General features: G+C 41.4%; 3 protein-coding genes across 3 annotated transcripts; 2 read left to right on the top strand and 1 right to left on the bottom strand.

The window, feature by feature from the left end:
* Window positions 1-1,985: 1,985 nt before the first annotated feature.
* LOC135541964 (tripartite motif-containing protein 16-like protein) lies at window positions 1,986-11,271 on the top strand. The gene is made up of 7 exons (XM_064968493.1): window positions 1,986-2,530; window positions 2,730-2,825; window positions 3,073-3,309; window positions 9,475-9,634; window positions 9,847-9,897; window positions 10,045-10,098; window positions 10,291-11,271. Exons 1-7 carry the CDS (start codon window positions 1,994-1,996, stop codon window positions 10,839-10,841), a joined length of 1,686 nt encoding a protein of 561 aa, XP_064824565.1. The 5' UTR covers window positions 1,986-1,993; the 3' UTR covers window positions 10,842-11,271.
* Window positions 11,272-12,274: 1,003 nt separating this feature from the next.
* Window positions 12,275-27,424, top strand: LOC135541959 (potassium voltage-gated channel subfamily C member 2-like). The gene is made up of 4 exons (XM_064968490.1): window positions 12,275-13,030; window positions 16,579-17,452; window positions 17,553-20,709; window positions 25,742-27,424. The coding sequence occupies exons 1-3, from the start codon at window positions 12,440-12,442 to the stop codon at window positions 17,555-17,557; spliced, it is 1,470 nt and encodes a 489-aa protein (XP_064824562.1). The 5' UTR covers window positions 12,275-12,439; the 3' UTR covers window positions 17,558-20,709; window positions 25,742-27,424.
* LOC135541962 (sodium-dependent neutral amino acid transporter SLC6A17-like) lies at window positions 22,034-25,608 on the bottom strand. Its single transcript, XM_064968492.1, has one exon. It carries the CDS (start codon window positions 25,452-25,454, stop codon window positions 25,206-25,208), a length of 249 nt encoding a protein of 82 aa, XP_064824564.1. The 5' UTR covers window positions 25,455-25,608; the 3' UTR covers window positions 22,034-25,205.
* Window positions 27,425-27,705: the final 281 nt, after the last annotated feature.

Here is a 27,705-nt window from a genome sequence, read left to right as displayed (position 1 = left end):
TTGGGGGGGAGTTTGCCCCACAAAGATTTACATGCTATAATCGCCACAACTGGAGAGACCTGAAAAGAACTGTGTAGCGATGCTCCCCATCCAACCTGACAGAGCTTGAGAGGATCTGCAGAGAAGAATGGGAGAAACTCCCCAAATACAGATGTGCCAAGCTTGTAGCGTCATAACCAAGAAGACTCCAGGCTGTAATCGCTGCCAAAGGTGCTTCCACAAAGTACTGAGTAAAAGGTCTGAATACTTATGCAATGCACTGTACTTGCATACTTGTGTTTTTTTAACTCAATTCGTAGTTATGTGTTTTTTTGTATATTGTTTTTATTATACTGTAATGACCTGACTAGATCATAAAGGAACAATTGTCCAGACAGAGGCTTGAGTTTGCGAATTGACGGTTTATTAAACCAACTTTACACAGGCTACTGTTTGGGCCGTAGCACACGCCAAAAAGATAACAGATAACCCATAAGCCAATCGTGACCTTCTCTTGGGAAGCCCAGACGTAAGAGAGAGAGAATAAAGGCTGAACCTGGTCTTAACTTCCAATGCTCACCCCCTGCCCAACCCCCTCCACGCCACTCCGCCAACCACCAGGATGCCCGGCATCAGAACATTCCAGGCATTCCCGTGATTGGCAGATAGCAGGTTGACTGACATGTCGGACCCCGCGAACACCGGGTACTGGTCAGTACAACACAACCACATCCTAGCCTAAGACATAACACACAGCTGTCTGTGCGGGTCGCTACAATACTATATATATTATTATCACTGCATTGTTGGGAATGAGCTCTCAAGTAAAGAACAAGAAGGCCGAAATATACACATTTCACCTGACATGACCATTACGCACATTACACATGGTGGGTGTGGAAACAATTAAATTCACTTTGGTGCACAATCTATCATAATTAATCAAAGGTACATATGGTCATAAAGGATTAAACATACAAATGGGTTCAAGTTAAAACCAAGGCAACAGTAAAAATATTATGTTGTAAACTGTTGGAATAACCGCCCATATGAACATTACGCCCAGGATTGCGTGGTGGCCGTAAATATAATTCCAGTGGCCTATTTAAAAAACAACCTGTGTAACTCTAATAATTTGAGATCGGAACATGTAGTAGTTACATAATCTGATATATATGTACAAAATGACCAAGTAGGAGACCTGGAAGGCAAGACCATTAAAGTGACATTCATGTATGAAATGGTCTGATATCAAACTCCTGGATCAGACCTTTTGGAGACATGGTGCACAAACGGTGAATCCAATACAATTCTCTTCTCAGTAATAGATTATCAGTATCTTCCCCCTCCTATGAGTCTTAACATGTTCGATGCCAATGTATCTCAAAGAGCTGTTGTGACGAGCCTCTATGAAATGCGCAGCCACAGGGTTTATCTGGTCAATAGTCTGGATATTTCACCTGTGTTCCGCTATCCCTATTTTCAGAGCTCGTTTCGTTGGTCCAACATAGCCTATCATAGACCACAAATACACTTGATCAGATACATCATTTTTTTTGTGGAATACATAATGATGCCCGTAATCTTGATAACCTTGCCCATAACAGGCTGATTGAACATTTGTCCGTAAAGTTACCCTGGGTACATCGGCCACCTCTGTAATTACCGTCTGGCACAATTTCATGGCACCGGTGGAAGATGAGCGTTTGACTGATGTTGGAGGCGTGTCTTAAGACCACCCACAGTGTTTATTTAAATATTGTTTTTATTCTATTAACTATATTATTATTATTATTCTTATCACTGCATTGTTAGGAAAGAGCTCTCAATGTCAGAACTATTTTCTACATCTTGTATCCCTCAGCATCTCTCTGATTCAACCACTTCCCCTCAGCTCTCACGAACATACCAAGAAATGACGAGGAGTGCCACCTCACTTTACAGAATCGAAACTCTTGTCTTTCTGGCAGAAATGAAACTTGTTCCAGTCAGTGGTATCAGTTTGTTCTCAGATATGGCAGTGTCTGGTGTATCAGTCAGGATGGCCCATCTCAGCTGTCCACTCTGTCAGGAGGTGCTCAGGACTCCTGCTGCTATTCCATGTGGGCACACCTTCTGCAGTCTCTGCATCCAGGACTTCTGGGACAATGAAGAAAAGCATGATCGTTTCTGCAGCTGCCCTGAATGCCAATATACCTTTCACCCGAGGCCTAACCTGATCAAGAACATTGCTCTGGCTGAAATGGTGGAAGCCATGGAGAAGTCCAGGTGTAGAAATAATGCGGGTTCCGTAGATAAGCACAGACTTGCTGCAGCCTGCCATCAGGCAGGGCCATCGTCCAGTCAGACTCAGGAAAAGGCCAGACCCATGAAGAGTCCCCAAACCCCTACAGTCTCAGAGGCACTGAAGAGCAGAGTATGTCCCACACATGACAGACTGCTGGAGGTTTACTGCTGTGATGATGATCAATGCATCTGCCTTCTGTGCGCCCTGGTTGAGCACAAAGCACACTCCACTTTGTTTGTGAAGGAGGGATGGAGCAGGAAACAGGTACTGACCTATACACTTAAATCTGTTGCTGCAAGTCTCCCAAGGGTTATGTGTATAATGCACATTTGATCACTTATTGATTCAATTCAAATAAGTAAGTAAATATCACTTCATTCCCTTGTGCGTTCCAGGATTTATGAGATCATTTTTGATTTAACCTTTTAAATATTTAATCTGTAGATGTATTTTCCTTCCACAGAAACAGCTCCAGGACCTTAAGAAGGAATCAAAAAGAAGGATCAAAAAGAGAGAAAAGGAGCAGAAGGACCTGACAGAGAGCATACAGAGGATTAAGGTGGGTATATAGTAGGTCAGAGAAGGAAGTGAAAATAGTTATTTACGATGCTCTCAGGACTAAACTAACTAATGGCAATGTCTATGTCTCCTTCCTACCTTATGGGTGTACATTGCCCCAGCTGCCCAGGGGCCCCCCACTGAAATGTGTTAAAATCAGCTTTATATGGCCTATATCTTTAAAAATGAAAAAGTCAAAGGTTCTGAAAAAAACGAACATAAATTGCCTCTAACTGTATGTGTAACAGGAAGGTAGTAGGGCTGCTGAAGAGCACTGCGAGGGCGTCCTCGCTGGGCTGATTGACTCCCTCCAGAGGCACTACTCCACCACAGTCAGAGAGCTGATCAGGGCCCAGGAGACAGCTGTAGTGGCTCAGGCTGAGAGCTCCCTGTCCAACATGGAGACAGACATTGCTGAGCTGAAGAAGAAAGACACTGAGCTGGAGGAGCTGTCACAGACAGATGATGATATCCACTTCCTCCAGGTACAGTTAGTGTCATCACAGGCTGTACCCACTGGACACACACTGGTTGAATCAATGTTTCCACTTCATTTCAATGTAATGATATTAAACCAATGTGGAATTGACATTGAATTGACGTCACCACATCATTTCAACATGGACATTTGGGTAATATTTGGTTGAGACATTGATCAATGAGATTTCAACCTTTATTCACCCACTCAAAAAGACAGCAAGTTTTAATTACCAATGTGTTGTCACTATGCTTTCAACCATCTAAAAGCACAACCAAATTCCAATGAAAAAAACATTTCTGATTTATGGTTTAGTTGGCATCTAAATGTGTTATCACTGTGCTTTCAACCATTTAAAGCACAACAAAATTCAAATGAGATACAATGTCAGATATTTTGTATTTACACAACAACTTAATGTGTCATCACTCTGCATAATCAAATAACATAACCAAATTACCTGGATTGCAGTTGAGATTGCATTAAAAGTACATAGTTCAAGTGTCCAATGGTGTTCGAGATTCTGCACAGATGATTCTAGCATGCTTTCTATGATTACGTAAGAAAATATTGATAGTTACAGTACCCTAACCTCAAAATGTGGCCATGGATGTGTTACTCATTTTAAGGTTAAATAAATCCTGTTACATTAGTTTGTAAGACAGCCTTAACATTAGGCTATTTACTGTATTAAAAAAGTCATATTGATTTGTGTTTGGTTGACAACAACCAAATATCAACATTTAAAAGACATCTAGCTTGGACAGTTTCATCTTAGCCACGGGCTTCATTCTTTTAGATTTTATTTTATTTCACCTTTATTTAACCAGGTAGGCTAGTTCAGAACAAGTTCTCATTTACAACTGCGACCTGGACAAGATAAAGCAAAGCAGTGCGTCACAAACAACAACACAGAGTTACACATGGAATAAACAAACATACAGTCAATAATACAATAGAAAACGTCTATATACAGTGTGCAAATGAGGTAGGATAAGGGAGGTAAGGCAATAGATAGGCCATAGTGGCAAAATGATTACAATATAACAATTAAACACTGGAGTGATAGATATGCAGAAGACACATGTGCAAGTAGAGATACTGGGGTGCAAAGGAGAAAAATAAATAACAGTATGGGGATGAGGTAGTTGGATGGGCTATTTAAGGATGGGCTATGTACAGGTGAAGTGATCTGTGAGCTGCTTTGACAGCTGGTGCTTAAAGTTAATGAGGGAGATATGAGTCTCCAGCTTCAGTGATATTTCTGCAGTTCGTTTCAGTCATTGGCAGCAGAAAACTGTAAGGAAAGGCAGCAAAAGTAGGAATTGGCTTTGGGGGTGACCAGTGAAATATACCTGCTGGAGCACGTGCTATGGGTGGGTGCTGCTATGGTGACCAGTGAGCTGAGATAAGGCGGGGCTTTACCAAGCAAAGACTTATAGATGACCTGGAGCCAGTGGGATTGGCAATGAATATGAAGCGAGGGCCAGCCAACGAGAGCATACAGGTCGCTGTGGTGGGTAGTATATGGAGCTTTGGTGACAAAACGGATGGCACTGTGATAGACTGCATCCAATTTGCTGAGTAGAGTATTGGAGGCTATTTTGTAAATGACATCGCCAAAGTCAAGGATCGGTAGGATAGTCAATTTTACGAAGATATGTTTGGCAGCATGAGTGATGGATGCTTTGTTACAAAATAGGAAGCCAATTCTAGATTTAATTTTGGATTGAAGATGCTTAATGTGAGTCTGGAAGGAGAGTTTACAGTCTTACCAGACACGTAGGTATTTGTAGTTATCCACATATTCTAAGTCAGAACTGTCCAAAGTAGTGTTGCTGGATGGGCGGGCAGGTGTGGGCAGCGATCGGTTGAAGAGCATACATTTAGTTTTACTTGCATTTAAGAGCAGTTGGAGTCCCGGGAAGGAGAGTTGTATGACATTGAAGCTCGTCCGGAGGTTAGTGTTCAACGAAGGGGCAGAAATATACAGAATGGTGTCGTCTGCGTCGAGGTGGATCAGAGAATCACCAGCAGCAAGAGCGACATCATTGATTTATACTAATAAAAGAGTCGGTCCGAGAATTCAACCCTGTGGCACCCCCATAGAGACTGCCAGAGGTCCGGACAACAGGCCCTCCGATTTGACACACTGAACTCTATCAGAGAAGTATTTGGTGAACCAGGCAAGGCAGTCATTTCAGAAACCAAGGCTGTTGAGACTGCCGATAAGATTGTGGTGATTGACAGAGTCAAAAGCCTTGGCCAGGTCGATGAATAAAGCTGCACAGTATTTGTATCTTATCGAAGGAGGTTATGATAACGTTTAGGGCCTTGAGCGTGGCTGAGGTGCACCCATGACCAGCTCGGAAACCAGATTGCATAGCGGAGAAGGTACAGTAGGATTCGAAACGGTCGGTGATCTGTTTGTTAACTTGGCTTTCGAAGACCTTAGAAAGGCAGGGTAGGATAGATATAGGTCAGTAGCAGTTTGGGTGTAGAGTGTCTCCTCCTTTGAAGAGGGGGATGACTGTGGCAGCTTTCCAATCTTTGGGGATCTCAGACGATACGAAAGAGAGGTTGAACAGGCTAGAAATAGGCGGATTTTGGCGGGTCATTTTAGAAAGAGAGGTTCTAGCCCGGCTGATTTGTAGGGGTCCAGATTTTGCAGCTCTTTCAGAACATCAGCTATCTGGATTTGGGTGAAGGAGAAATGGGGTAGGCTTGGGCAAGTTGATCCTATTCTTTTATTTTTGGTTTAGTTGGAGACGTGACTCCAACATATAATTTGTTAACTTGTCATCAAGTTAATAGAATATTTATGTATTGCAAAAGTGATTTTGCATTGGGTTTGGTTGTCCAAATATCAACCAAATATCAACATTTGAAGGAGATGTATCTTTTGTGCCACCGATTTAGTCCGACTTTAATTCTAGTTTGTCTACACATGAATAATTTATATTTGTATTTATTTTATTTAACCTTTATTTAACTAGGTAAATCAGTAAAGAACAAATTCTTATTTACAACGACTTCCTACCAAAAGGCAAAGGCCTCCTGTGGCGACAGAAGCTGGGGTTAAATAAAAAAAATTGGACAAAACACACATAATGACAAGAGAAACACCATAACACTACATAAAGAGAGACCTAAGACAACAACATAGCATGGCAACAACGCATGACAACACAGCATGGTAGCAACACAACATGGCAGCAGCACAACATGGTAGCAGCACAAAACATGGTACAAATATTATTGGGCACAGTCAACAGCACAAAGGGCAAGAAGGTAGAGACAGCAATAAATTGTGCGATGCAGCCACAACAGTCAGTAAGAGTGTCCATGATTGAGTCTTTGAATGAAGAGGTGGAGATAAAACTGTCCAGTTGAGGAGGAGGGTTTATTCTCCAGGTATTTAAACATTTTCCAGAACTTCTTGGGGTTAGACCCACAGAGAGAGAACTGCTCCTTAACTCCTTAAAGTAACTAACTTTGGCCTTCTGGATAGCCTGAGTGCACTTATTTCTCAATTGCCTGAACGAGAACCAGTCAGCCTGAGTATGCGTGTGCCGAGTGCGTGTGCCAATATGTTGGATTCACGTCTCCATCTCAACCAAGAATCCAAGTTAAAGAATAGAACTGAATCAAATAAACTTTATTTACAGAGCATTTAAAGTTAGATTAGATTAGATTTATTCCTATTCTTTAAATTACATTTTTGATTGAGATGGAGATTTGAATGCAACATCAATTATTTGTATATCAACTGGAAGAAATGCCAGACTAAGTCAGTGGCACAGATGGAACACATCTCCTTCAAATGTTGATATTTGTTTGTGTTGACAATATCCAGTTTGTCTACAAATTAATAATTGACTAAATCTAATCTAATCAAACTTTAAATGCACTTGAAATCAAATTTGATTTAGTCCTATTCTTTAACATAGATTTTAGGTTGAGATGGAGACGTGAATCCAACATATTAATGATTAATTTGAAGACGACATTTGAAATCAACCAAAGCTTGAAGCCCTGGGCCTATATGTATTGTCTATTTTTAGTTGAATCCTGGGTTTAATTGAAACAATAGTTGTTGATGCTTTATAGGCCTAAATCAGTGGATGCTGCTGAGGGGAGGACGGCTCATAATAATGGCTTGAACGGCGCTAATGGAATGTCATCAAACACATTGAAACCATGTGTTTGATACCACTCCACTGATTCCGCTCCAGCCATTAACACGAGCCTGTCCTCCCCAATTAAGCTGCCACCAACCTCCGGGGGCCTAAATAGCATCAGTGATGATACATGATTGATAAAGTATGGTTACTTTTCATTTGCTCTGTTGAACCTACCTTTTGGAATGACTTCACTGGCAACAGTGAATATATTTAGTTATAAACAGATATATCAATAATCATTCTTATGATAGCACATTGGTAGTAGTCAGTTACACAGCTAAGCAGGACTGGGCTTGTTTAAAACCCTGGATGGGAGACCAAATTAATAGCTGCAAATACAACACATTCAGAAAGTATTCAGACCCCTTAACTGTTTCCAAATTTTGTTATGTTAAAACCTTATTTTAAAATGGATTAAATTGTTTTTCCCCTCATAAATCTACAGACAATAATCCATAATGAAAATGCAAAAACAGGTTTTTAAAGTAATAAAACTGAAATATAACATTTTCAATAGTATTCAGATACTTTACTCAGTACTTTACTGAAGGACCTTGGGCAGCAATTACAGCCTTGAGTCATCTTGGTAATGACGCTACAAGCTTGGCACACCTATATTTGGGGAGTTTATCCCATCCTTCTCTGTAGATCCTCTCAAGCTCTGTCAGGTTGGATGGGAGTGTCGCTGCACAGCTATCTTCAGGTCTCGCCAGAGATGTTCGATCGGGTTCAAGTCCGGGCTCTGGCTGGGCCACTCAAGGACATACAGAGACTTGTCCCAAAACCACTCCTGTGTTGTCTTGGCTGTGTGCTTAGGGTTATTGTCCTGTTGGAAGGTGAACCTTCATTCCAGTCTGAGGTCCTGAGTGCTCTGGAGCAGATTTTCATCAAGGATATCTCTGTACTTTGCTCAATTCATCTTTCCCTCAATCCTGACTATTCTCCCAGTCCCTGCCACTTAAAAACATCCCCACAGCATGATGCTGCCACCATCATGCTTCATCATAGGTATGGTGCCAAGTTTCCTCCAGATGTGACGCTTGGCACGCTTGGTATTCAGGCCAAAGAGTTGAATCTTGGTTTCATCAGACCATCAGACTACGTTTCTCATGGTCTGAGAGTCCTTTAGCTGCCTTTTGGCAAACTCCAAGCGGGCTGTCATGTGCCTTTTACTGAGGAGTGGCTTCCGTCTGGCCACGCTACCATAAAGGCCTGATTGGTGGAGTGCTGCAGAGATGCTTGTCCTACTGGAAGGTTCTCCCATCTCCACAGAGGAGAGCTCTGTCTTAGTGACCATCAGGTTCTTGGTCATCTCCCTGCCCAAGGCCCTTCTCCCCCGATGTCTCAGTTTTGCCAATCGGCCAGCTCGAGGAAGAGTCTTGGTGGTTCCAAACTCGAGTCTCATAGCAAAGGGTCTGAATACCTATGTAAATAAGGTATTTCTGTTATATTTTTAATACATTTGCAAAATGTTCTAAAAACCTGAAAACAAAATTCCACAAAATTCCACAAAATGTGGAAAAGGGGAAGAGGTCTGAATACTTTCCATTAGGATGTGCTGCCCAGCCTTTAGTTTTTTTTCTGAATGTGGATATAAAGTTGAAGATCTGACTTTGTTTCAAGGTACAAATTCATCACATCTTATACAAGGTTTGTCTATGTTGAAAATTGCTTAAAAACATATCAAATCAAATGTATTTTCCACATACATTCCATGTCACAATAAATTGACAAATTACATTGAAATTAAGTTGATTCAACCAGTTTGTTCCTGTTCTTTCTCTTCACTCTGTCTCTCTCTGCTGGTCTTATTAGGTTTCCTTCTCTTTCTCTCCTTCTCCAGCTGCCCAGTGGGTAGTAGATAGAGGTAGGGTCTGATTCTGAAGGTTTGCAACTGTGTGCATGATGATATGGTGAATTGTCACAATTAATAACAATAACTCTTTCAGTTTCATGTCTCTCTATCTCCCTCTCTCTTATTACCAAAGAGTTGGCCCTCTCTTTCAACCCTCTCAGAGCCCCAAAACTTGTCCAGTGTCTCGACAGATCCACACCTGCCCTTTGAGGCCATAAGAACTGCCGTTTCAGAGTTTGGGGATCGGCTGGAGTCATTCTGTGAGGAAGAAATCAATACAGTGTCTCAAATTGGTCAGTTGAAGAGAGGAATGCAGCAGACAGACAGACAGACAGACAGACAGACAGACAGACAGACAGACAGACAGACAGACAGACAGACAGACAGACAGACAGACAGACAGACAGACAGACAGACAGACAGACAGACAGACAGACAGACAGACAGACAGACAGAGACAAATATAAAATACATTTATAAAGGATTTTATGATCTGTCTCAACAGTGGCTGGTAATGGAGGTTCCCAATCTCCAGTCAGACCTGAGCAGCTTCCAGGTGACTGTTATCCTGAGTGTTTTAGAAAATCAGTCACAGTTTACTTGACCTTAAGTAATGAGAGTTAGTTAGTAACTACAACCTTAACCACAACTGAGCATGATCAATGACATATTACGCCTTTTCTGCCTTTCTCCTGACCGACAGTTATCAGCGCTGCACAGACCCTAGAGCCTACGACCAGACCTGAGTTTCTACAGTGTGAGTCCTAAGTCTTTTAGTCACACACACAGACATGCAACACATCTAAAATCCCCTCAACCTGTTCAACACCAACTGTAAAGAAACATAATAATTAAGAGATTTTAGTTTTAAATGGGTCTGAACCAACCTCATGTGAATGATGTTTGAACATGACTATGAACATCATTTTACGATCCTCTGATCCTTCAGATGCCTGTGATCTCACTCTGGACCCCAACACTGCCCACAAGGACCTCTCCATCTCAATGGAGGACAGAATGGTGCGGTGGGACCCTAAAAAGCAGAAGGTCCCAGTCCAACCTCACCCTGAGAGGTTTACAAACCGTCACCAGGTGATGTGCAGGGAGGGGCTTGAGGCTGAGCGCTGCTACTGGGAGGTGGAGATGGTGGGGAACAAGGCTGAGATTGCCCTGGTCTACTGGGGCATAAACAGAAAATCACGCTCTAAGACATCCGCTTTTGGGGGCAGTGACCAATCCTGGAGCCTCGACTGTTCAAAAGGATATTCTGTGTCCCACAACAATAAAAGTATTCTACTCAGTGCAACCCCCAGCCAGCACAAAATAGGGGTTTACCTGAAATTCAAGGAGGGCACCATAGCATTTTATGAAGTCTCAGATAGGATGAAGTTTCTCTACAGAACCCAGAAATACACATTCACTGAACCCCTCTACCCAGGGCTCTGGCTTGGGGACGAGAGTCCCATCACACTATGTAATCTGAGGCATAAGAGATTCTAACCATGAGATAGAGAACAAAACACCCAGGAAGAGTAGGCTGTGGATAGAAGTTTAAAATAAAGCTATGCATTCGGAAAATGAATGCATGAAAATTCAAAACTGTTATTGTTTTGTCATTATGTGGTATTGTGTGTAGATTGATGAGGAAAAAAACCATTTCATCCACTTTAGAATAAGGCTGTAACGTAACAAAACGTGGAAATAGTGAAGGGTCTGAATACATCCCGAATGCACTGTACATCCCGGAGAACATTTGAATGGTTTTAGATTGCTGTTAGGTTTTGGGGAATCTTATTGTCTTAATAGATTGTAAACCTCTAAATGTTTTCATGGTTACCCTCTTTACATTTGTAATATCTTTTTTTTTATAAACAGTTTTATAAATATACATATAAAAGCAGCGAATAAAGAGCAAAAGTGTTGGTTATTATACAGCTTTTATGTCATTCTTTCTCTGACTATTTCTCTTGGAAACACACTAGAGGGCAGTGTCATGTCCCTTATACAGCCGGAGGACACGAGACGAGGTCATTAGCCCAATAGATAATGCTTTACGCTTTTAGTCAATGTTGAGGTTCAAAGAATGTGAAGAGTTTGTGAACCATTTGCACTTCATTGAATGACTTATTAGTTCATCCTTATAGTAAAGGTGACAGTGACAGCAGTTGTTCACTGATGGAGAAACTGTCTTAAAACTGTCTCACATATTGTGAGGTTGTTCTTTTACAGAGATTTATGTTTGGATGTTTTACCTATTTTGACATCTATTGATATAAACTTTAAGATGTAAAGAAATGAAGCCGTACCCCTAACCAGCCTGGTCTTATATACTAGACATAACATACTAAATGCAAATCCGATGCACTCAAGATAGTATGATATGTTACGTTTGGTATGGCTACATAAGACAAATGGTTACTTAAAGCAAAAACAAAAGTAGGGTGGTTGGTCAGGGTGGGGGTATAACACGAACATCTAGCAACTCAAAGGTTGTGAGTTCAAATCTCATAACGGATCTCTTCTCCTGACTGTAACCCTCTAACCTAACTCCTAAACATAACCCTAGCCAGCTAGTTAACTCTAGCCACCTAGTTGGAATTCGCAACATATCATACATTTTGCAAATTCGGGAACATATTGTACGTTTTACCAATTCGTAACATAATGCACCTTTTTAATTTGTAATATATCATATGAAATGGGTGTTGGACATCCACAAATTAATACATACCATACAAAATGTAACATAACATACTAAATGGAGTATCTCAGACTTACTTAAGGAATAATACGAAATGCTTAGAGACCAGGTTTCCCTAACTGACAGAAGTGGACAAAAACTTTGGAATGCAAAAAGGGGGCTGCCTACAGGGCGGGACTACACTGTAATAGGCTCTGAAGAAATAAATAGGAAGGAAAGATCATTATTTCTTCCCAAACTTAACTACCAAAGGAGAGAGATGATTGCCTGCCGTAATGCTGTTTTTCTTTACCCCTGGGCCTGAGAAACCTTTTAAATCTCTTCAAAAATGTTGGCGCAGACGAGGACCGTAGGCTAAACAACATTCCTGGACGTGCAATTCTCTCCCCTCCAGGTAATGATCAGCTCAACGTATGTGTCCTCTCAGGGCCATACTTCAGCCCATGGCCTCGACAGTACTTCATTGAAAACATATCTAAGGGAAGACTGGGACACAAAGGGGGATGTCATGAAAAAGGTTGTGATCAACGTTGGTGGCATGCATCATGAAACTTACATGAGCACTCTCAAGAGCTTGCCCGGTACCCGTTTGGCTAAACTGATGGATCATGACCCAAGTGGTGACCTTGAATTCTTCTTCGACAGACATCCAGGTGTTTTCTCCAATGTTCTGAATTATTACAGAACCGGTAAGCTTCACTGTCCAAAAGATGTCTGCGGTCCCCTTTTTGAAGAGGAGTTGGCTTTTTGGGAGGTCGACAAGGCGGACGTGGAACCTTGTTGCTGGATAACATTCTGCCAACATAGGGATGCCGAAGTGGCCCTTGCAGCGTTCGGGCCATCTGACTCAAAAGAGCACCACAATGAAGAGTTTCCAGAGTCATTCGATGTTGAGGACAACCCAGCTAATTCTCAGAGCTGCTTCAAAAGGTGGAGAGCAAAAATCTGGGCTTTATTTGACGACCCGTTCTCGTCTACGGCTGCCAAGGTTTGTATTCTTTATTCTCTCCCAATTAAAAAAAAAAGTTGTTTTAACAGGGACTGAATCAGGCTAGTCAGTGTGAGGCTGGGTAATTCCCTCTGGACATTCCTACCAAGCTGTGGAGAAGGTGGTGTGGTAGCAGGCAGGCTCTGTTTACTGCAGTTATAAACCATATGGCTTTTCCATAAACCAAACAGCTCTAATGACTGTGCAGAGCAGGCAGCAGGCATAGATACGGATCACAGCAGTGAAACAGAGGCACTCATTTTGAAGAACAATAAACACTTGCACTGGCTTGGAGATGCACGTGGAAGCAGCTCTGAAAGCCTCAAGCACATCTGATGAACCACACCTCTTTAAAGGCCGTGGTTATGAATCCCAAGTTTGTGCCCTTGCTCTGCCCCTCTGGAAACCTAATTCTCAAACCTATACATCCAGATCACCTTCTGTGCATGTGTTAATTTGCGTACACATTTTTTTCTTTGTTAATGTAGTCTATATCACTACCTCATATTCTGAGCAGCTGAAATAAGAATCCTGCTGTGATTTGAACGAACATTCAAGGCTTTTATGATGGCAACAACGTTCTCTGTCTGCTGTAATGGATATTGCAGTTGCACAAGCAGGACACAGTCCATACATGTTGCATTGGAGTAAAAACAATCTGTGTTTTGTGGGATACTGTAGGCCAATCTTCGTAGTTGCTGCCATTTCGTTGCCACTTGCCAGAGTTGCTGAAATAGAACCCCTACTACTTTGGCTGCCTGTCCGCCTCCTGTTTAGCCAATGTTTGCAACTATGATTTAAAAAAAATAACACTAAATTGCTAATTAGACTATGTCTGTGTCCTGCTTGTGTTTGATATGCTGCCTAAATAGCTGCATGTAACTCCCCACTTGAGTTATGCCTTGGGGCAAAAAACTATCTGCAAGTTTGTATGAACATGTTGATCATCTTTTGTGTACAACATGTAAATAGCTGCATGTAGCCTAATTCCCCTCCTGAAAAAATAACATTAAATTGTGCATATGCTTAATAGCCTACTGAGGCATGGAATCCAATAAATAGTTGGAACATGTCAACCATGCCCATACGATTTGTGGGCTACACCTGGGGTGTAATCATTTGCCAAACAAGAGTTTTTATTGAACAAATTCAGGGAGATCACGCCCCGTTTTGTTTGCTTCCGTTTAAGAAATGTTTTGCAACAGAATCAGCCATATCCATATCTTTAAGCCATGCACTTCACAAATACAATTTAAAACAAAAAAATAATAAGATATAAATAAAAGTAAAAGTAATCACAGACAAAAAGGGCAAAAAAACAACTACAAAAGGTAGTCGCATAAATCAAATGTAAAAAATAAGTAAAGGCACACCTGGGGTGTGCAAAACTAAAACAAAAAATCCACTGTTTCTACTACACTCAGATTTCTACTACACTCCCATAATAAAAGCAGCTTCACCAGAATTGAAGCTTCAGGGTGAATCTCAATTCTATGTTCTTCTTACATATGTTTTCCTTTCCTCCTTCTTAAAACAGAGAATATTAGTGTGCAGAAACTTCAGATCTTCTGCTCCAATGTGCTTTGAGAAGGAGATGGGGAGAGAAGATGTGAGGAATTAAAAAATGCAATTGAGATTCACCCTCAGAGTCCCTTGAATGGTTCAGTAATGTACAGTGCCTTGCGAAAGTATTCGGCCCCCTTGAACTTTGCAACCTTTTGCCACATTTCAGGCTTCAAACATAAAGATATAAAACTGTATTTTTTGTGAAGAATCAACAACAAGTGGGACACAATCATGAAGTGGAACGACATTTATTGGATATTTCAAACTTTTTTAACAAATCAAAAACTGAAACAATGGGCGTGCAAAATTATTCAGCCCCCTTAAGTTAATACTTTGTAGCGCCACCTTTTGCTGCGATTACAGCTGTAAGTCGCTTGGGGTATGTCTCTATCAGTTTTGCACATCGAGAGACTGACATTTTTTCCCATTCCTCCTTGCAAAACAGCTTGAGCTCAGTGAGGTTGCATGGAGAGCATTTGTGAACAGCAGTTTTCAGTTCTATCCACAGATTCTCGATTGGATTCAGGTCTGGACTTTGACTTGGCCATTCTAACACCTGGATATGTTTATTTTTGAACCATTCCATTGTAGATTTTGCTTTATGTTTTGGATCATTGTCTTGTTGGAAGACAAATCTCCGTCCCAGTCTCAGGTCTTTTGCAGACTCCATCAGGTCTTCTTCCAGAATGGTCCTGTATTTGGCTCCATCCATCTTCCCATCAATTTTAACCATCTTCCCTGTCCCTGCTGAAGAAAAGCAGGCCCAAACCATGATGCTGCCACCACCATGTTTGACAGTGGGTATGGTGTGTTCAGGGTGATGAGCTGTGTTGCTTTTACGCCAAACATAACGTTTTGCATTGTTGCCAAAAAGTTCAATTTTGGTTTCATCTGACCAGAGCACCTTCTTCCACATGTTTGGTGTGTCTCCCAGGTGGCTTGTGGCAAACTTTAAACTACACTTTTTATGGATATCATTAAGAAATGGCTTTCTTCTTGCCACTCTTCCATAAAGGCCAGATTTGTGCAATATACGACTGATTGTTGTCCTATGGACAGAGTCTCCCACCTCAGCTGTGGATCTCTGCAGTTCATCCAGAGTGATCATGGGCCTCTTGGCTGCATCTCTGATCAGTCTTCTCCTTGTATGAGCTGAAAGTTTAGAGGGACGGCCAGGTCTTGGTAGATTTGCAGTGGTCTGATACTCCTTCCATTTCAATATTATCGCTTGCACAGTGCTCCTTGGTATGTTTAAAGCTTGGAAATCTTTTTGTATCCAAATCCGGCTTTAAACTTCTTCACAACAGTATCTCGGACCTGCCTGGTGTGTTCCTTGTTCTTCATGATGCTCTCTGCGCTTTTAACGGACCTCTGAGACTATCACAGTGCAGGTGCATTTATACGGAGACTTGATTACACACAGGTGGATTGTATTTATCATCATTAGTCATTTAGGTCAACATTGGATCATTCAGAGATCCTCACTGAACTTCTGGAGAGAGTTTGCTGCACTGAAAGTAAAGGGGCTGAATAATTTTGCAGGCCCAATTTTTCAGTTTTTGATTTGTTAAAAAAGTTTGAAATATCCAATAAATGTCGTTCCACTTTATGATTGTGTCCCAATTGTTGTTGATTCTTCACAAAAAAATACAGTTTTATATCTTTATGTTTGAAGCCTGAAATGTGGCAAAAGGTCGCAAAGTTCAAGGGGGCCGAATACTTTCGCAAGGCACTGTAACTCTCATTAGCTCATGTCACTCAAATGAAGGTACTGTGGCTCCATATGAAACAGCAACCATGGGATTGAGTCAGTTCAGGAGACAACAGCCTCATCTCACCAACCAATAGCCTTTTTGATACAATGTATGTCCAACACGCCAATCAAACCTAGAAGACAAATAAATCAGTGTATTGTTTGTGTCTTTAATCATTATGAGATGATCCACTCAGAGTCATATGATAACCATTCTTGTCATTTGCAGGTCATTGCATTTGTTTCCCTCTTCTTCATCCTCCTTTCCATCACAGTTTTCTGTCTGGAGACACATGAGAGCTTCCACACGTTAGAGCAACGCACAGAGCTGGTCAATAATGGGAACCACACAGAAGAGGTGACATACTATGAGACAGTGACCGAACCTACTCTGACTGTGGTGGAGGGCGTCTGTGTGGTGTGGTTCATATTTGAGTTCCTGGTCCGTTTCACCTGCTGCTCCAACATACTGGTGTTTGTGAAGAACATACTAAACATCATTGACTTTGTGGCCATCCTGCCCTTCTTCCTGGATGTGGGGCTGAGTGGGAATGCCCTGGGCTTCCTGCGTGTGCTGAACTTTGTGAGGATCCTGAGGATCTTTAAGCTGATGCGCCACATGGTGGGAGTGCGTGTGTTAGTCTACACACTAAAGGCCAGCGTTCAAGAGTTCTGCCTCCTTGCTGTCTTCTTTGGAATTGGAATGCTAATTTTCAGCACCCTGGAATTCTACGCAGAGCGAGTACATGGTGACCCTGAAGACCCAACTTTGACTGCGCACACCAATTTTAAGAACATCCCCATAGGCTTCTGGTGGGCGGTGGTTACCATGACAACCCTGGGCTATGGGGACATGTACCCGGAGACCTGTTCCGGCATGGTAATTGGAGCCCTGTGTGCACTGGCAGGTATTCTGACCATCGCCATGCCTGTCCCAGTCATAGTCAATAACTTCCGCCTGTACTACTCCCTGGCCATGGCCCAACAAAAGCTCCCAAAGAAGAAGAGGCAACACCTGCCCCTGTCTGGAACGCTTAGCCAGCCATCCCCAAGTGGGGAGCAGGTAGAATTACGCCTGTTATCAGGGGAGCACTCTTGTTCAGGTATTTTATAATATTTGTATATTCATATTTGATTATATTAATATCCCTATTTTTGTTGCTCAGAAAACAAGATCAACTTTTCTCTCTCTTTCCCTCTTAGAGTGAATCCCGGCATTAGTCTGGCTATGAGACCCTGGATGTAGAGACTGGATCCTGATTGTACCATTACACCGGATTGGGACATTATAGCTATGTTATACCATCAATAACATTATAACATTTTACATTTTAATATCTTTATAGACCATTGCATGGGTAAAGGACAAACAATATTTGTTTGTGTGCATTCAAGGTAGTATGTATTATTGGTTTATTCGGATCCCCATTAGCTTTTGCAGAAGCAGCAGCTATTTTTCCTGGGGTCCACACAAAAACATAAAACACAACAAGTAACAAAACACTGATGTACTGGTAGACAAGAACAGTCACACAAATGTAAAATGATACAATATACAGTTAGCATTCCAAACATCAAGAACACCTTCCTAACATTGAGTTGCACCCCCTTTTGCCCTCAGAACAGCCTCAATTCGTCGGGGCGTGGACTTTGTCGGGGAAAGGTGTCGGAAGTGTTCCACAGGGAAGCTGGCCCATGTTAACTTCAATGCTTCCCACAGTTGTGTCAAGTTGGCTGGATGGCCATTGGGTGGTGGATCATTCTTGATACACACTGGAAACTGTTAATTCACAGTTGAGAAACTGAGTGTAAAAAAACCAGCAGCGTTGCAGTTCTTGACACAAACCGCTGCCCCTGGCACCTACTACCATACCCGTTCAAAGGCACTTACATTTTTTGTTTTGCCCATTCACCCTCAGAATGGCACACATACACAATCCATGTCTCAATTATCTCAAGGCTTAAAAATCCTTCTCTAACCTTATACACTGATTAAAGTGGATTTAACAAATTACATCAATAAGTGATCATAGCTATCACCTGTATTCACCTGGTCATGGAAAGACCAGGGGTTCTTAATGTTCTCTACACTCATTGTACAAACAACAGAACTAAAGAATAATGTGTGTATAGATTGTTTGTGTTAGAGTGTGATAGAGTGTGTGGGCATGTGTTTGTATGTGTGTCATTTCACAGTCCCTATTGTGCCATGAGATGTTGTTTTATCCATTTGTTTTATGTAATTTTGCTGTTTGCTTGAGTAATTGGAGATGGACGGGAGTTCCATGCGTTCATGGCTCTGTATAATACTGTGCATTTCCGTGAATTGTTTTGGACATGGGGACTGTGAAGAGACCCCTGGTGGCATGTCTTGTGGGGTATGTATGGGTGTCTGAGCTGTATCTTATCTGATTATGCAACTGTTATACCAGACATAACCCTCCCCATCTTCACAACTTTGTCAAAATGACTTGACCATGATAATTGACCATTACCTAGGAGTTCAGCTTCCTCAACTTGCTCAATGGTCACACCCTTTATGCACAACTCCATTTGAGGTTTAGGTCTTAGAGAATGTTTTGAACCAAATACAATACTTTTGCTGACATGTAGAGTTTTTAATCATATTCAAGTTTCACTCAAGTAATTTACACTGAACAAAAATATAATCACAACACAGTGTTGGTCCCATGTTTCATGAACTGAAATGAAAGAGCCCAGACATTTTCCATTAGCACAAAAAGCTTCTTCCTCTCAAATTTTGTAAACAAATTTGTTCACAGTTTGTCCGTGTAGTGAGCATTTCTCCTTTGCCAAGATAATCCATTCACCTGACAGGTGTAGCATATCAAGAAACTGATTAAACAGCATGATCATTACATGGGTTGGGGACAATAATTGGCCACTCTAAAATGTGCAGTTTTGTCACACAACACAATGCCACAGATGTTTTGAGGGAGCGTTAAATTGGCATGCTGACTGCTGGAATGTCCACTGCAGGAATAACCACGCCAGCCCAGGACCTCAACATTGGCTTCTTCACCTGCGGGATCGTCTGAGACAATATTCTGTGACTAAAAAATATTCTGATTGGCTGGACCTAGTTGCCAAATGGGTCGGCCTATGCCCTCCCAGGCCCACCCATGGCTTTGCCCCTGCCCAGTCATGTGAAATCCATAGATTAGGGCCTAATTTATTTATTTCAAGTGACTGATTCACTGTAGGAGTAAAATCGTTAAAATTGTTGCATGTGTTAATATTTTGGTTTAGTATAGCTATACTAATTCATTTTACATGAATTGAGCATTGATTAAGACATGTACTTTTCTATATGTGAAACAATGAGTTGAAACAATGCTATTTCTGTAATTTGATCAATACTTGCCTGGTTAATGCTTATTCATGATTTGTTTAGGTGAGAGTGTGAAATCACATTGATATTTGAAACAAAATGGATAATTTATCAGGGGAAATTGAAACACAGATGAAATGCATTATCTTTGATATAAAAACATTTAAACTTCTAACAATATTAACACTACAAATTAAAACATTGCAATTATAGTTACTGTATATTCTATAGTTTCTACGTTTCTGTTAAGTAATTTTCTAATAATATGTCACAGTTGGGTGAGAGCGTAACATCACCACAATATCTGTCTGTAATAATCATCCGCAATAAAAATGTCTACTGCCTGTGTTCTTATGGGTTAAGCCTGTGTTCACAGCTGTGTCCTCTTGTTGAAGGGTTGTACATTGGCTTCTGAGAAGCCCTTTAGCTGTTCTCTGCCAAAACATCCATTATGAGGGAGGACAGCACCATTTCCTCTTCCAGAATAACAACAGCTGTGTACAGATATTTGTCATCTGTTGGCTTCCAAGGGATTGCTTCACAAATATGTACAAAGGGCGTATTTGCATTGCATTGAAATGTGAATTAATTATGATCCTTGTGAACCATGACAATACTTTCCTCTGTGTACAGTATATATTACTTAATGAGAGTGAGGACGTGTGATTGTGTTCTGCTGGGAACATGGCTATGTCCCAATATGGGATATGTTGAGTGCCAAATGATTAAGTTTGTGCAATGCTAGGGGACCTTGTGTTCCAATTGTAAAGAGAACGGCAGTGTTTCAGGACATCCAAACTACAAGTATCTTATCTACACATCTAGCTTGTCCTAAAAGTTCAATACAAATCACTTGACAGGTTCTTTATGGTTTATTGATATTTTTGGTGATATCCCAAAAAATATTGTTACTCTTTTCACGTGAAGTTTCAATAACGTACAATCGTCATGATGGAAGAGAGAGTTGGTTTTGGTTGGGCCTCTGATTCAATGTTCAACTTGTGCTTGGTAAGTCCCTGCACCCACTTATTATAAGAAGGAAACTACAAACTCACTACAAACTCACTAACACACATTCATAGACACAAATACACATACCTGGGGCGGCAGGGTAGCCTAGTGGTTAGAGCGTTGAACTAGTAACCGCAAGGTTGTGAGTTCAAACCCCCGAGCTGACAAGGTACAAATCTGTCGTTCTGCCCCTGAACAGGCAGTTAACCCACTGTTCCCAGGCCATCATTAAAAATAAGAATGTGTTCTTAACTGACTTGCCTGGTTAAATAAAGGTAAAAATAAATACCCACACTCATATTATGTTGAGAGTCACTGTAACACTTTAGCTACAAAGGGGCAGTTCCTAACACAAGTCATTTTCCCTACAGAGGTTTTAGCCTCCAATCCCGTTGCTGTTACTGCAGCAGATAATATAATAGTACAATGCTTTAACAAAGACTGTACCCACGCTAGGGCAAACACTGAGCACACCAACATGCAGAAAACAAAAACATAACAACACTCTTTTGAGATTCAAGTGAAAAAGTGCATTCATATTCACCACATTCAATAGTCATTTCCTCCACATTAACTCTCATCAAAACAGTTCTTCAGTGTTAGGACATTTATATACTTCACAAGTTTTGCTCTATCTTTAGAATAATTGGATTATCGGGTGTAGAATCTTACAGACGTAAGAATATTTACGTTTAAAGTGAGGGATTTTGACTCAAATAAAGCTTGACTAGAACTTCAAGCAAAGACTGGTTGTATATTAACCTACTGCATAGATATGCTTATCCATGTGTTCTTGTCTGAGGGCCACGCCTCTCTACAAGCAGCTGAGAGAGGAACACATGAGAACCAGAGTGCTGCACATGTAGCTCATCAGAGTTCGACAATACACGTTCTCAAAACGAGGCTACATTAGGATCACACAAGGTTAACATACCCAACCCCTCGTCGCACTCCTTTTACACTCCCATAGTCATAGATAAGGTACACCAACTACAAAATAGAGAAACTTCAAATATACAATGAAATATACACAGGATGAAAAAGTACACCCGGTCACGTTTACAGATAAATTCTTAATTAGTATTAAACATTATGCGCACCAACATACACTGATAGAATATTATGCAGTAATATAAATGTAGTCCATTTAATCATCAACACCATGGCTTTGAACATTGTGATAAAAATACAAATAAAGCAATCCTCTTCATAAAAGAAAGCTAGCTAAAATGGAACCATTTTGACTTCACAGCTATTTGTAATTCAAACGACGATAAGAGTGACATAAAAGTGGGTCACACTTTTTTTTTTTAGGGGGGCATTTCCTTCCTTCCTTCCCTGCCATTTCAGATTGTCAAATGTACTTTTTTTGTTTGTTATGGCAACAACGAATAGTAAAAGCTTTGCAATCTGTGTGATGAAACTGTGTAAATACTTGTGGGAAAAGGTCTTGGCAGATATTAAACTAGCACTGTGTGTTTGTGTGAGTTCTCTATCTGGTTTTAATACTTCACTTCTGTAAGAGGGTTGAAATTGTCCAACGGAGAACTGTGCTCTTGGTTTAAATTAAGACACACTTACATACTAAGCATGAAGCACTGCCATTCTGCTCATGAGTATCAGTAAATAGAGATTTGAGGATCAACTATTGGAAGTCAGTCAGACTTCGATCAGATTGGGTCAAAGCTCCTTAATCATCACATCTGCTGTAATACATTCCAATTTGTGCCTATAAATACTACAGTCTTTCTTGTGCCGATGAATTATTTGTAAGAAGGTTATGTCAATACATTTTTATATGCTTGGTAGTAATTTATTGCAACGATTTCTCATAATATGAGATCATCAAAAAGGTTTTGTGCCTGGGAGGGACTCCTTTTGTACTCTTCATCTGTGCTATTTGTAGTGACTGGACAAGTCCTCTTTCAGCGTCTACATCAATAGCAGCACATTATACAGTGCGTTTCTCCCTGGATTTCTGCTCTGAAAGTGATTGTGATCTGTTCATTCTTCTCCATGGTGTATGTACAGGACTTAGTCGACAGGCAGACTCGTTGGTGGAGGTACTGAAGTTTCTAAGACACTAGCTACTGTATGCTTGGCCTGGAGTATCACACTATATAACTCCTACATGATGAACATGGAGACTATTGGCTTGAAGTAGACAAGATACAGTAGGACACTGACACTAGATGAGACAGTGGTGCTTATGTGAAGAGCCTAGCATGAATGCTATCAAATAGACAATGAAGACAGTGTCTTTACAGCAGCCTTGCACATAGTCTTTCAAAATATACAGATCCCTCTGGAATGTTGGCATTGTAACCAATGCCAATCAACATTCTTCCTGCCGCTAAACACTTAGCTGAAGCAGGTAGAGCATTGAAACGAAAGAAGGCGTGTCAAGAGCAGTCGTCTCTTCAAGTGCTTCAGTGGCACACTAAATTACAAAGAAACGTTCTACATAAAATCTAGGGAAAGCATAACTACACTCTATCATATGATATAGAGGACTGCTATTTAATATTACCTTTATTTTGGGGGACTGCACAGCTTAAAAGGATTCAAACCTGCCACAAATATATACAGTGCATTCTGAAAATATTCAGAGCCCTTCACTTTTTCCACATTTTGTTACGTTACACCTTCATTCTAAAATGTATTGCATATTTTTTTCCTTCATCAATCTACACACAATACCCCATAATGACAAAGCAAAAACAGGTTTTTAGATATTTTGGCAAATGTATTAAAAATAAAACAGAAATACCACATTTACATAAGTATTCAGACTCTTTACTCAGTACTTTGTTGAAGCACCTTTGGCAGCGATTACAGCCTTGAGTCTTCTTGGGTATGACGCTACAAGCTTGGCACACCTGTATTTGTGGAGTTTCTCCTATTCTTCTCTGCAGATTCTCTCAAGCTCTGTCAGGTTGGATTGGGAGCGTCGCTACACAGCTATTTTCAGGTCTCTTTTTTCAGGTTTTTTCAGGTTTTTCAGGTTCGCTCTGGTTCAAGTCTGGGCTCTGGCTGGGTCACTCAAGGACATTCAGAGACTTGTCCCGAAACCACTCTTGCGTTGTCTTGGCTGTGAGCTTAGGGTCATTGTCCTGTTGGAAGATGAACCTTCGCCCCAGCCTGAGGTTTCATCAAGGATTTCTCTGTACTTTGTTCCTTTAATCTTTCCCTCGATCCTGACTAGTCTCCCAGTGCCTGCCACTGAAAAACATTCCACAGCATGATGCTGCCACCATCTTGCTTCACCGTAGAGATGGCGCCAGGCTTCCTCCAGTTGTGACGTTTGGAATTTAGGCTTCTGTCTGACCACTCTACCATTAAAGCCTGATTGATGGAGTGCTGCAGAGATGGTTGTCCTTCTGGAAAGTTCTCCCATCTCCACAGAGGAAAGCTGGAGCTCTGTCAGAGTGACCATTGGGTACTTGGTCACCTCCCTGCCCAAGGCCCTTCCCTTTGATTGCTCAGTTTGGCCGGGCGGCCAGCTCTAGGAAGAGTCTTGGTGGTTCCAAACTTCTTCAATTTAAGAATGATGGAGGCCACTGTGTTCTTGGGGACCTTCAATGCTGCACACATTTTTTGGTACCCTTCCCCAGATCTGTGCCTCGACACAATCCTGTCTTGGAGCTCTACGGACAAATCCTTTGACTTCATGGCTTGGTATATTCTCTGACATGCACTGTCAACTGTGGGACCTTATATAGACAGGTGTGTGCCTTTCCACATCATGTCCAATCAATTGAATTTACCACAGGTGGACTCCAATCAAGTTGTAGAAACATCTCATGGATGATCAATCGGAACAGGATGCACCAGAGCTCAATTTTGAGTCTCATAACAAAGGGTCTGTTTTTTTATTTTTAATACATTTGCAGACATTTATAATAAACAGTTTTCGCTTTGTCATTATGGGGTATTGTGCATAGAGTGATGAGGACAATAACAAGTTACAGCATTTGAATAAGGCCGTAACTTAAAATGTGGAAAAAGTCTGAATTCTTTCCGAATGCACTGTATAGATACTCACATTCAGTTTCACTTAATGCCAACGTAAATATGATTTTCTCTACATTCCCCTAAACTGTGTCTGCAATAAGCAGAGCAGAGCAGAGCAGAATAAGAATACTGCTGCCTGGCCTCTAGACCAGAACATACTGCGTGTCCAGCACTGAATACACTCCATTCGGGATAGATACACACCACTGTAATATCTCAGACGCCTGACCATGTGATTCCTTGTCAAAGCAGCCCCTGCTGCGGTAAACTCTAACATCTGGGTCTGTTGGAGAGGGGGAGAGGGGTGTCCTCTGACTAGGGTCACTCATAGCGTGAGGGTGGACGTGTTTTGGGCAGCGCTGCAGGTCCCTCTGGTGGTGAGACTCTGTAGGGTTAAATGTGAGTTGGCCTGTAGGAGGGTGATTGTTAGGGGTTTAGGGGCAGGCTAGGGGCAGGAACATGAAGAGTATAGACAGTGATCATGAGTCGAACTCAGGGACAGTGGGGGTGACGGGGGTGGTGGAGGTTATGGGGCTGATGTTGTTCTGGTAGCCCGTCCGGTAGCAGCTGTTGGCGGACGAGGAGTTGGAGTTCTCCAGGGGTTTGGTGCCTGGGGGGACTAGGTTGGCTTGGGACGGGGGCTTGGGCAAAGGTGTCTCTCTTGGGTTCTTGCCCAGGATGAAGTGCATCTCGTCCACCTCCTCCAGGTTGGAGATGTCCTTCATCATGCTCTTGCGTTAGGAGACGGACAACTTGTTGGAGCCATCAGACATCAGGTTGAAGTGGCGGGCGTTGAAGACGATGGGGAGAGGAAGCATGGCCATCACGATGAGGGAAAAGCACATGGCCAATTCCCAGGGAGGGTAGCTCTGGAAACGCTTCTGAGCCTATAGAGAGAGAAACAAGGGAAATAAGGGGAAAAAGAAATACTCCTGGTGCTGACTTCAACTCTGTAACAAGGCTAGTACACAAAATGTCAAGTGTCTATATGAAACTTTTCACTGTTTTCCAACAGGTTGACTGACCAGTTCCTCCACCCATGCATTGTACCCTGGCGGGCTGATGGCCATCTCAATGACAGTAGCCATAATGAGAACGATGAGACAACAAGGGGAGACGTACTTCCACTTGTAGAAATAGAAGGCATGGGGCCGGAAACCCAACATGTCCTCCAGGTCCTGCATAAACCTTACACACACATACAGGTGGGTTTAAAATAGGTCCAGACAAATCCTTCAGTTTACAGTATTCACATGTTCCTTGACTCTTTCTCTTCACCCTCTTATCAAACTTTCCTCTTAAATCATATGAAAACACACATTGCAATATCAGTGATGACATGGGGACTGTGAAGAGACCCCTGGTGGCATGTCTTGTGGGGTATGTATGGGTGTCTGAGCTGTATCTTATCTGATTATGCAACTGTTATACCAGACATAACCCTCCCCATCTTCACAACTTTGTCAAAATGACTTGACCATGATAATTGACCATTACCTAGGAGTTCAGCTTCCTCAACTTGCTCAATGGTCACACCCTTTATGCACAACTCCATTTGAGGTTTAGGTCTTAGAGAATGTTTTGAACCAAATACAATACTTTTGCTGACATGTAGAGTTTTTAATCATATTCAAGTTTCAGTCAAGTAATTTACACTGAACAAAAATATAATCACAACACAGTGTTGGTCCCATGTTTCATGAACTGAAATGAAAGAGCCCAGACATTTTCCATTAGCACAAAAAGCTTCTTCCTCTCAAATTTTGTAAACAAATTTGTTCACAGTTTGTCCGTGTAGTGAGCATTTCTCCTTTGCCAAGATAATCCATTCACCTGACAGGTGTAGCATATCAAGAAACTGATTAAACAGCATGATCATTACATGGGTTGGGGACAATAATTGGCCACTCTAAAATGTGCAGTTTTGTCACACAACACAATGCCACAGATGTTTTGAGGGAGCGTTAAATTGGCATGCTGACTGCTGGAATGTCCACTGCAGGAATAACCACGCCAGCCCAGGACCTCAACATTGGCTTCTTCACCTGCGGGATCGTCTGAGACAATATTCTGTGACTAAAAAATATTCTGATTGGCTGGACCTAGTTGCCAAATGGGTCGGCCTATGCCCTCCCAGGCCCACCCATGGCTTTGCCCCTGCCCAGTCATGTGAAATCCATAGATTAGGGCCTAATTTATTTATTTCAAGTGACTGATTCACTGTAGGAGTAAAATCGTTGAAATTGTTGCATGTGTTAATATTTTGGTTTAGTATAGCTATACTAATTCATTTTACATGAATTGAGCATTGATTAAGACATGTACATTTCCATATGTGAAACAATGAGTTGAAACAATGCTATTTCTGTAATTTGATCAATACTTGCCTGGTTAATGCTTATTCATGATTTGTTTAGGTGAGAGTGTGAAATCACATTGATATTTGAAACAAAATGGATAATTTATCAGGGGAAATTGAAACACAGATGAAATGCATTATCTTTGATATAAAAACATTTAAACTTCTAACAATATTAACACTACAAATTAAAACATTGCAATTATAGTTACTGTATATTCTATAGTTTCTACGTTTCTGTTAAGTAATTTTCTAATAATATGTCACAGTTGGGTGAGAGCGTAACATCACCACAATATCTGTCTGTAATAATCATCCGCAATAAAAATGTCTACTGCCTGTGTTCTTATGGGTTAAGCCTGTGTTCACAGCTGTGTCCTCTTGTTGAAGGGTTGTACATTGGCTTCTGAGAAGCCCTTTAGCTGTTCTCTGCCAAAACATCCATTATGAGGGAGGACAGCACCATTTCCTCTTCCAGAATAACAACAGCTGTGTACAGATATTTGTCATCTGTTGGCTTCCAAGGGATTGCTTCACAAATATGTACAAAGGGCGTATTTGCATTGCATTGAAATGTGAATTAATTATGATCCTTGTGAACCATGACAATACTTTCCTCT

Source organism: Oncorhynchus masou, chromosome 6, assembly GCF_036934945.1.
Source record: "Oncorhynchus masou masou isolate Uvic2021 chromosome 6, UVic_Omas_1.1, whole genome shotgun sequence".
In the NCBI taxonomy this organism is placed as follows: domain Eukaryota; kingdom Metazoa; phylum Chordata; class Actinopteri; order Salmoniformes; family Salmonidae; genus Oncorhynchus; species Oncorhynchus masou.
Note: the sequence above shows the minus strand (reverse complement) of the source record. Positions and strands in the feature narration are given on the sequence as shown.

Excerpts from the sequence above, each read along its gene's own strand:
- LOC135541964 (XM_064968493.1), top strand. The coding sequence starts at position 1,994 with ATGGCAGTGTCTGGTGTATCAGTCAGGATGGCCCATCTCAGCTGTCCA. Across the intron at positions 3,310-9,474 it reads ATGATATCCACTTCCTCCAG|AGTTGGCCCTCTCTTTCAAC; the intron begins GTACAGTTAGTG and ends TTATTACCAAAG. Across the intron at positions 10,099-10,290 it reads CAGACCTGAGTTTCTACAGT|ATGCCTGTGATCTCACTCTG; the intron begins GTGAGTCCTAAG and ends CTGATCCTTCAG.
- LOC135541959 (XM_064968490.1), top strand. The coding sequence starts at position 12,440 with ATGATCAGCTCAACGTATGTGTCCTCTCAGGGCCATACTTCAGCCCAT. Across the intron at positions 13,031-16,578 it reads TCTCGTCTACGGCTGCCAAG|GTCATTGCATTTGTTTCCCT; the intron begins GTTTGTATTCTT and ends TGTCATTTGCAG.
- LOC135541962 (XM_064968492.1), bottom strand. The coding sequence starts at position 25,454 with ATGATGAAGGACATCTCCAACCTGGAGGAGGTGGACGAGATGCACTTC.